The following is a 9,428-nucleotide window of genomic DNA, read 5'->3' as shown; positions in this document are numbered from 1 at the left end:
GGGGCAGGAAAGGGTGAAAAAATATCAGACGGTCCAGAAAGTGGGTGGAGTTGCTGCGATTGCGGTGCTAATGCAAAAACGTGGATGTCCTTAAAGAAAAATCAGACTTTCTGCTGTTAGTTTTCCTGATGCTCTGCTCTGTCCCCCCCAAGTTCACAGGTATTCCATCTGTAATAGTGATTTATTTTGGAAGACCCACAGGTGGGTGGGAAAAGCAAAGGAGTAAGGAGAAGAGTTAAAAAAACAAAAACCAAAAAACCACCAACAACTAGAAAGTTTTTCCGTGTCAGATGCTGCTGGCTTGCTTCTGCGATTAGCTCGCACCTGTGGGAGGGATGCTTGGAGAGCAGGTTTGTGCTCCCTTGCTGGAGCCTCATGGGCAAAGTCCTTGCTGGGCCTCTGCCAGGAACTGGAGACTTTAGCGCCTGCGGTCACGGGCTGAGGAGGCAGGAGGAGTTTGATCCTGTGGTGACAAACCTGGTTTGCTGCCCCCTCCCAGGTGCCAGGTCACCCAGGCATGGCCACCCAGATGTTTGAGGGGAGAGGGCATGCCGCTGTCTACCAGAAATACAGGTTTGCGCCAGGTAAAGAGCTGCAACAAACCATCCTCGCCTACCTGCAGGAGAAGGTGAGTGGGGTATGGCCAGGCTGTAGGCAAAAAACAAGGCAGTAGTACTTGTGGGTAGTGGTATTTACCCTGCTGGGAGTGTTAACTTGGCTGGTTGGTGCCCCAGGGAATAATAAATAAATGTGGGCACGGAAGAGCCTTTGCAGGGGTTGTGCCACGCAAAGGCTGTTCCTCTGTGGATGCTGGGGGAAGCAAATGGGGTAAAAGCTTAGGAACTGAGTGGCCAGCTGCTGAGGTATGTCTGCTACTCCCTGCAGAGGGAAAACCCTGCTGAGCTGGTGGTGGATGTTGGCTGTGGGTCTGGACAAGGCACCCGCTTCCTTGCGGAGCACTTCAAGAAGGTGGTGGGAACAGACATCAGCGAAGCACAGATCCAGGAGGCCAGGGATGCCCCCTCCCAGCCCAACGTCTCCTACCTGTGAGTGTTGGGGCAGCAAGCTCAGCCAAAGGCAAAATTTGGGTCCTCACATGGAGGTGGTGTTTTGTGAGTATGATTGTTGTAAGAGCCAGCTGGCACCAAAGCAAATCCCATTTTATGGGATTGCTGGTGTGAATGGGCATTATCCTGGATTTACAATAGCCATGGTCTTGCATGGTCAGTGGTCGTCATCGACTCCAGAAACTGCCCACTGACTTCATGTCCTGCTCCCCAATTCCTGCATTATACACTGCCTTTTTAACTTCGCCCTTCCAGCGTGTGCCCTGCAGAGGAGCTGCCCTTCGAGGATGCCTCAGTGGACCTCCTGACTTCATTTACAGCTGTGCACTGGTTTGATATTGAGAAGTTCATGATAGAAGCAAACCGGGTGGTTAAGCCAGGTGGTTGCATGATCATCAGCACCTACACTGTGGACATGAGTCTGCGCTATGGAAACTGCTCTGAAAAGCTGACCAAAGTCTTCAGGGAGGTGAGGTGATGAAACCTAAACCTGAGGGCTTCCCCTTCTGGTCTGGGTAGGGGAAAATGTGTGGTACTTGAATGCAGAGAGGAAAGCAGTGGGCTTGGAGAGTACAACTAGAGGACTCTTACTGGAGGATGGGGCAAGAGGGGTGGTTAAATACACAGGCAAGGTCGAGATGGGGCATTAGTGGTTCCCATGTGGTGCTGGGACTGGCTGGATGAGAAGAGGGACATTGGGACTAACAGGGCAGACTTTGGTGTGGCGAGAGGCTGCAGAGCAGGTTGGGGGCTGGTATCATCAAAGACTTCAGTTGCCCTGTTCACAGTGCAAATGATGGGAAGTAGAAACTGGAAAGAGGTTTTCTTGGTGATCTCTCTTGACAAAGAGTGTTTTAACAACTTGCTGAAAGGAGGCTTTCCGCTATGAGTAACTCCAGTGTAGAGGATAGGACTGTCATCTCTCTAATAAAATAAGATCCTCAAATTCTTGATGCTGAGTGAGATTTGGTAAATTTTAATGCAAGCAGTATTTAAAAAAAAGTATGAGTAAGAATGCATGAGATCCAGAGCCAAGCAAGCCTGAGTTAAGTGGAAACTGAGAGCTTCAAGTGGTTTTGTGTTTGGTTTTAATCTGCTGTCTTTACAGTCCTGGGACCTGCTTTTAAAATACTCACACAATAGAATAAAACATGTCTTGGAAGACTACAAAGAGATCTTTGAGGCCTTTCCATTTCCAGACAAAAAGAGGTGAGTAGAAACTCTTCGGCACAGCACCAGGAGTGGATAGAGGTGGTGTCTCTGCTCCTCCAAAGGGCCGTTCTGCCACCAGCTGTGGGAGGACATAGAGGAGCTGGGCTTGCCAGAGCAGGTAGCTGCTGGGTTTCAGCAAATGCCTTTATGTTGTGGCAGGGCCACCTGGCTGCATTTCCATGCCACTGGACTTAATGCAGCTTTATGCTGGGCCAGCAAGCATGGTCTAGGGGCTGCAAGGACCCTTCCTGCTCAAGGCAGAATTGGGTTAGATGATTTTTTTTTTTTGTTGGTTTATGGTAACTTGAAGCTTCTGGGAAGATCACTTAATGGATGAAGGGGAAAACTGGAGGGAGAGAAAGAACCTGCCGTGGAAGTCCAGGGAGCTGGCACTTGCTTCCCTGCCAAGACAGGCAAGAAGGATGCATTGGCAGTGGTGTTGCAGAGGTTTTGGTGTCCTGGCTGCCTGAAGGGAATGGGCTCTGTGGGCAGGCCTGTGCTGAAAGGGCTGTTTGAGTCACAGATTGTTAGATGGTCCCTGGGACCATCTCTGCTTCTCCAGTAGTGCATCAGCCAGAGCTCCTGACCCACCAAATGCCACAATAGGATGTTGTTTCCATTTGTGGGACTTTTGGTGTCGGGTATTTTATTCACCACCACCTCAATCTGTTGTCCTTTGAGATTTAACTTGCCAATGCTCTTTTCTTCCCTGTCTCCTATCTAGAATCACCGATATCTTTGACAAAATTCCCATGACGGTTGCTGGTGTGGTTGGTTACCTGGAGTCTGTCTCTCCATACCAAGCCTTTATGAAGAATGACCCCGAAGCTGCAAAATCCCTCCTCCAAGAGACTGAAAAGAGGTGAGGAAACCGCTTGGGAAAACAAGCAACATATGGAAGACCCCTCTTGCACAGTGAATGGAGAGTGAGGTTGTAGGGACCCCTTCAAAGCTAGAAGTGAGCTGTGCAGCGATGTGTTCCCTCCTTCCCCCAGGTGTGGATGGATACTTGTCAGAGGCTAAACAGCAGATCCTCGGCTGCTCAGTGTGATTGACTGCAGTCTGAGTCAGTTGACTTAAACTGTGAGTCCATGTAATGGGATGGTGTTCTTGCACTGATGTGTCTGTGTAAGTCTTGTGCCAGAGGTATCTTGAGTTTCTTGCCTTGCTCTTGATTAGCAGAGGGGAGGAGAAACATTGACAGTTGCATCTTAACTGATGTGTAGCAAGGGCCTGCTGCAAAGTTGGGAAGGGCAGGCATCCATGTGCCTTTAACTTGTTCATTGACCAGAACAACCCTTGTGCATGTGTTGGATATGTTGCTGCCCCCCTGCATCTGCCATCAAGACCTGTGCTTTGGGTGGAAGAGACCTGTTGCTGGTGGTGGATGTTGTACTGTGTGATGTGGGAACTGGCTGGACAGAGTGAGACCCTTCCTCTGCTTCTTGTTTCAGGATGCTGGAGACAATGGGAGTTTCTTCTCGTGAAACCCCAGTGGAGTTCTGGGTGAGGCACATCTGTGTGCTGGGGTGCAAGGGACGGTGAAAGGAAAACCCTTCTCCATCTGGTGCTGGAAGGGAAGGAAGAAGTGGGTTGTCTCTCCATACCCTGCTTGTAACCACACTTATTCCTTGGGAAGATTAATGCTGATTTTGGTGATTGAAACTTTGATCTTCTGTAGAAAGCAGATGTGGGTTTATGCCTGCTCCTGGGTTCCTGTCCATATTGGTCCCCTAGTCTGCCCAGCGCTGTGCTGTCAGCTCTGGAAGGGTCCAGTTTCAGGCTGTGGTGGTTGGATTGCACATGGGGCTGAGAATCATGGTAACAGCTGAGAAACTTTCTGCATTTCCTACAAAATTAATAATAAAAAAAGCTGAGGAAAAAGTTGCTTGTGGTTCTGCTTTTAAAAAGAGGCTGTAGAGCACCTGCTGGGGTAGGAATAACTGCACTTCATGGCCGTTGCTTACCTAGGCCCTGAGCGGCCTCCAGTTTCATGGAGTAGATAGGTTTTGGGTAGAAAGGGCCATTTGCCCCTTCCCCTGCCCAGGCTAAGGTAGGAGCTGTGTGCTGTCTTTGAAGGCCAAGCTGGAAAGGGGCTGTTCTCGCCTGCTACGTGACCCCATCCCTGGTGCTTTGTTGGCTGGTGCAGGCATATCAGCAGCTTATCTACCCCAGGTTTGCCCAGCACGGCTGCTCTGGCCCTCATGAGGTTACTCATCCCCAGCACAGCTCAGGAGCCCTTCTGGGAATGCTGCTGCAGGGGAGCAGGTTTGTGCTCCCCTTGCTCCAAGTCTGCTATTGCTCACCCACACTGCAGGGGCAAGATTAGTGCCTGGGTTTTGGGGAGGGGCAGATGGAGGCAAAAGGGGTTCAAAGCTGGATGCAGCCCAGCACAGGTCCCCTCCTGTTTGCTTTCTGGAGACTTTGTCCAGGTGCAACCTCTGTAGGGACCTTTCCCTTTCCTGTAATTCCTGCCCCTGGCAAGAAAGCTGCCCTGATGCCACAGGGAAGGCTGTGGTCTCACTCTGTTACACCTTGGTGTGTTTAGGAAGACAGAAGTGATGCCTCTGACCCTCCCAACACCCAGCTGTGGGGGGCACTTGGAGGGAGGCTTATAGGGGCTGGAGGTGCTTCAGCTGTGGTCCTAAGGCTCTTGGGCATGGTCCTACATTGGGTGCATGGTCCATAACCTGATGAAGGTGCTTGACCCTGGCATATCCCATTGGGATCACTGAGTGCTGGCTTGGCTTGCCCAGGGTGGGTGGTGAAGGCTTTGATTCCACTTGGTGGCTCCCAGGAGGGTGGTAGGGTCCCAGGAGGACAGCTGTGGGGAGGAAAGCCCAGTGCTGATGCTAGGCTGGTTTCTGTCCATGTGTTGGAGAAGACCTCATCGAGTGGTGATGCTGGATTGAGCTCTGCTGCAGGTTACTACTGAAGAGGCCATACTGAGTGCAGATTGTGGTTAGGTGAGCAGCACCCATAAAAACCTCCCTTGCTGGGTTAAGGATGGGGCTGGTGGCTTGTCATCTTCTGAAGAAGCACTAGAGGTTTCTCCCTGCCCAGGACTGCACTGGATGACAGTTACTGGGAGGCAGGTGGCCTGTGTGGCTGGCATGGCTGGGGAGGCCCCAGCTGGGCTGACAGGGCTCCTCCTGGTGAGGTGCCTCCCCACAGCGCCTGGGCAGGGTGATGTCGCCAGGGAAGGGACACACTGTGTCCATACAGCACTGGCACAAAGGATCTGCGGAAAAAGTGCTTGTTGGGCTTTTTCCTCACTTTACATTAAAACTGTTTAAATCTGCTCACTTTGCAATTAACAGTCCTTCCTTCCCTGACATTGGAATGCTCAGAGCAGCCCACAGGATGATGCAGTTGGTGACTGGCTGTGATGTAACACTAGGGATTGCATCACTGATGTGCTCAGGTCTGGTGTTGCCAGTGCAAGGCATGTGGAGCAGCACAAACCATCCTGACATGGCGACAGCTGCTGCAGACCACGTGTGCCGAGAGGCAGTGAAGGGTTATGGGGTGTGTAGTGGGGCCAGCAGCGCTTTGGTTGTGCTGATGCCCCAGGCTGGTGGGGATGGGTCTGGTGATGGCTGCTGAGCGGAGGCTGCCTGATGTCCCCTGCCCTGCTGCCACAGGCAGGGCTCCTGCACATCACGCAGGGTGGTTTTGGTTTTGTGGTATTCATGTGGGTTTTTTTTTTTTAAAGCTGGCTTTTTGGGGCACGTTTTTTTCTTTTTTTCTTTTTCTTTCCAAGACCAGTGACTTGAGCATGAGCAGACTGGCTCCAAAAGGGGTTGGGAAGGAGTGATCTGGGCTTCTCCTTGCCACCCTGCTCCAGTGGCATAGCTTGTGTCCAAGGCTTCTCCATGCTCATGCCACGCAGCAGCTGATGAGTCATGGGGTGATTGCCTGACCTGGTGCTGGTCTCAATTCTGCCCACAGCCCTGCTTGTTTTTGCTTTCCTTCTTGTACCTGGAGCCTCCCTTCACAGCCAGGATTTCTTGCTCTGAGCAAGTTTGAGTGGCTCCAGCTTGCTGGGCCATGTGAATCTAAGGAGGGGGCTCCATCATCACCACCTGTGCTACATTTGCAGCATGGTGCTGTCTGCAGTTGGGGCTGGTACCTGCCAGGGCTGGAGTGATGACTGCCATGGATCCCCAGCACCCTGTAGAGCCTGCTGGGCACGGTGCTGTGTCCTCAGCCCATGCTAGCTTTGGAGGACCCTCCACTGTTGGGGCGGGAGCCACCACTCGTGCAATCTGGAGGAGCTGTGCTGAATGCAGCCAGACTTTGCTGGCCGGGCTGGGGACCAGAGTATAGTGGAGCATGGCATTGCTGTGCGAGATGCTTGCTGGCATGCTGATTCCTGGGATGGCAAGATCATGTCCTGTCTGGGAAAAGTCCTTACTGCTGCTCAGCCAGGCACCAACAGGCTTGGCTGTGGCTGGTGGCAAGTGAGGTGCAAACCTCTCAGCAAAGTGCCCAGGAGATCTTCAAGCCTTCATCGTGGCTGCGCTAAGTGCCGGGTGTGCTGCTCTGGTGGCCCTGGCTTCCCTGCTTGGCTTTCACTTTTTCTTTGGTGCCTCAGGATCTCCTTTTGTGTGTGCAGAGACATGAGGTTTCGCTTTACTTCTCCAACCAGAAACAACACGTGGGAAACAAAAGCTGCAGCCAGAGGGAAGAGGAGCGAAAGGAGCTGAGCCCCACAGGGATGTGATGCTGCTCTGGGACCTGATGGGTGACCTGGGAGTGTCCCCAGTGCTGTCCTTGGCTGGGGCCAGCATCCCACAGGGGCAACCTTCCAGCCCTGCTCTGGGAGTGCAGGCTGCAGATGGGGCCACTGTGGCACAGCAGGCATGGGACACTGTCTGGGTGCTGGGGACCCTGCTCCAGCCCTGCTGGCAGCCCCTGGAGATTCCGGCCTCGGTGCTGAACCATCCCAGCCTGGCTTGTACCTTGGTCTGGAGGAGGAAACCCCCCACAGTGCCTGTCCTGTGAACTGGCTGGGTGCCACCCTGAGGTAGCTCCAGGACCCCTGCTCCCTCACCAAGGGCTCTGTGTACTTTTACATATGTTGGTATTTTCCTACTCAGGTGCCATCTATTCCAGCTGATCTGTGCCTTACTTGTGTGTGATGTATGTGAGGTCATTTAGGCTGGCTTGGGCTTTTATTTCACAGCTGTATGGATTGTGGACTTGCTGCTTTGAATAAAAATTATTCTTCTTAATCTGTGCATTTCTTTAATGGGAGACGAAGGGAAGGTAGCACTGTTGCTCTGCTGAGAGTGCAGATGAAGGACCCAAGCCCTGATAAGGGCTTGGGCTTTTAACTGCCTTGTGCAACCTGCTGCAGGGGGGGGAGGCTAGCATGGCAGCCTGGGTAGGAACCTGGTCCAGCAGTGATGCTCGTGACTTGCTGTGAAGGGAAACCTTGTGCCTGCTGTGCTGTTGGGCTTTGGCACTATCTTTTGCTCTTCTCTAAGCTGTTTCTAGTTTGGTCAAAGCTGTGATAGCTATTGCCCAAGCCATGCTGCCCCCTGTTTCTGCTCCTTTTCACCTCTATCCAGGAAAAGACCTGAGCTCTCCAAGATGATGCTGGGGCAGGGGAATGGTTCAAGGAGGGCTAGACAGATCCTGCAGGTCAATAACCAGCCCTGCTTAACCTCTTTGTTGATGACCTAGATGATGAGGAAGAGTGTACCAGCAGTATACAGAGTTCACTGATGACACTAGACTGGGAGACACACCAGAGGGTCATGCTGCCATCCAGAGGGACCTTGACAGGCTGGAGAAATGGGCTGAAAGCAACCTCATGCAATTCAGCAAGAAGTGTGAAGTCCTGTACCTGGGGAGGAATGGCACCAGGAGGTGCAGGGGACTGTCCAGCTGGAAAGAAGCTTGGCAGAAAAGGACCTGGGAGTCCTGGTGGGTGCCAGGTTGAGCCAGCAACCTGCCCTTGCAGCAAAGAGGATGAATGGTGCTGCACTGGGAGGATTGTTTCCAGCAGGTCGAGGGAGGTGATCCTTCCCCTCTACTCGGCACTGGTGAGGCCACCCCTGGAGTGCTGGGGCCAGTTCTGGGCTCCCCAGTGTGAGAGAGGCGTGGACATACTGGAGAGAGTCCAACAAAGGGCCATGAAGATGATGAAGGGTCTGGAGCATCTCTCCTATGAGGAAAGGCTGGGAGAGCTGGGGCTGTTCAGCCTGGAGAAGGCTCAGGGGCTCTTGGTGCTGCCTGCTGGCAGGACAGCAGACAAGGGGCGCAACCTGAAACATGTGAAAGCCCAGCTGACCGCAAGAAAACACTTTTTTACTATGAGGGTGGTCAAACGCTGGAACAGGTTGCCCAGAGAGGCTGTGGAGTCTCCATCCTTGGCGATATTCAGAACGGGACAACGTCCTGGGTAGCCTGTGCCAGTTGACCCTGTGAGAACAGGGCTTGGACTGGACAATGTCCAGAGGTCCCTGCCCACCTCCATGACTCGGCACAGCACGTCCGTGCTGCTCTCCCCACCCATAGGTGTATCTTTCCACAACCTTGTGCAAGAACTTTTCTCCTTTGCTTGGACTCCTTGAAGTCGGCAGTTTATTTGCAAACATGAACATTAAAACCTGGGTCCTTCTGGAGCAGCGTTCTTCTGCAGCCACCACGTCAGGCACTGTAAAGTGCTTTCATGCCCGTTGCTGCATTACTGTGTATTTACTTTTTAGACACAGGTATTGCCCCGATTTTTAATGCTTGACGGGTGCATGAAACTAAAAGCACGGTGCTGATGGCTTCACATCGCAGGAGGTTACCTCAGGGGAAGGATGGGTTTTGCTGAACGGGGGCACCGTTCCAGCTGTCAGCGATGTCAGTACGTGATATTTGCATTTCCAGGCTAAACAGGGAGGACACCCCAGCCAGCTCTTGCAGTGATTGGTGGGGGTGGCAGCCCCGCTCATCTTTGGTGGCCTCCCTGCCCAACCCTACATCCCACCTGGAAAACGCTAGGTGGAAGCGCTTCTGCTTTCACCCTTCTCCTGCTTTTGTAGTGAGCCCGGTCCCCGAGGATAGTACATACCTAAGGATCACACCCAGAGGCCGCACTGAGCAGAGCCTGCACCCAGCTGCTGCGTTCGCCCCCTCCCTGCCACGGCC

At 52.8% G+C, this 9,428-nt stretch overlaps 1 protein-coding gene across 1 annotated transcript; it reads left to right on the top strand.

Moving 5' to 3' along the window:
• Nucleotides 1–308: 308 nt before the first annotated feature.
• On the top strand, nucleotides 309–3,901 carry LOC104123246 (putative methyltransferase DDB_G0268948). Its single transcript, XM_009635481.2, has 6 exons — nucleotides 309–628; nucleotides 886–1,046; nucleotides 1,323–1,536; nucleotides 2,176–2,276; nucleotides 3,004–3,141; nucleotides 3,734–3,901. Exons 1-6 carry the CDS (start codon nucleotides 518–520, stop codon nucleotides 3,822–3,824), a joined length of 816 nt encoding a protein of 271 aa, XP_009633776.1. The 5' UTR covers nucleotides 309–517; the 3' UTR covers nucleotides 3,825–3,901.
• The last annotated feature ends 5,527 nt before the right edge of the window (nucleotides 3,902–9,428 follow it).

Source organism: Egretta garzetta, unplaced genomic scaffold (genome assembly GCF_000687185.1).
Source record: "Egretta garzetta isolate BGI_Z169 unplaced genomic scaffold, ASM68718v1 scaffold113, whole genome shotgun sequence".
Lineage (NCBI taxonomy): Eukaryota > Metazoa > Chordata > Aves > Pelecaniformes > Ardeidae > Egretta > Egretta garzetta.
The sequence above is the reverse complement of the archived record's forward strand: the minus strand, read 5'-3'. Positions and strand labels throughout refer to the sequence as shown.

Excerpts from the sequence above, each read along its gene's own strand:
- LOC104123246 (XM_009635481.2), top strand. The coding sequence starts at position 518 with ATGGCCACCCAGATGTTTGAGGGGAGAGGGCATGCCGCTGTCTACCAG. Across the intron at positions 629-885 it reads TCGCCTACCTGCAGGAGAAG|AGGGAAAACCCTGCTGAGCT; the intron begins GTGAGTGGGGTA and ends TACTCCCTGCAG. Across the intron at positions 1,047-1,322 it reads CAGCCCAACGTCTCCTACCT|CGTGTGCCCTGCAGAGGAGC; the intron begins GTGAGTGTTGGG and ends TCGCCCTTCCAG.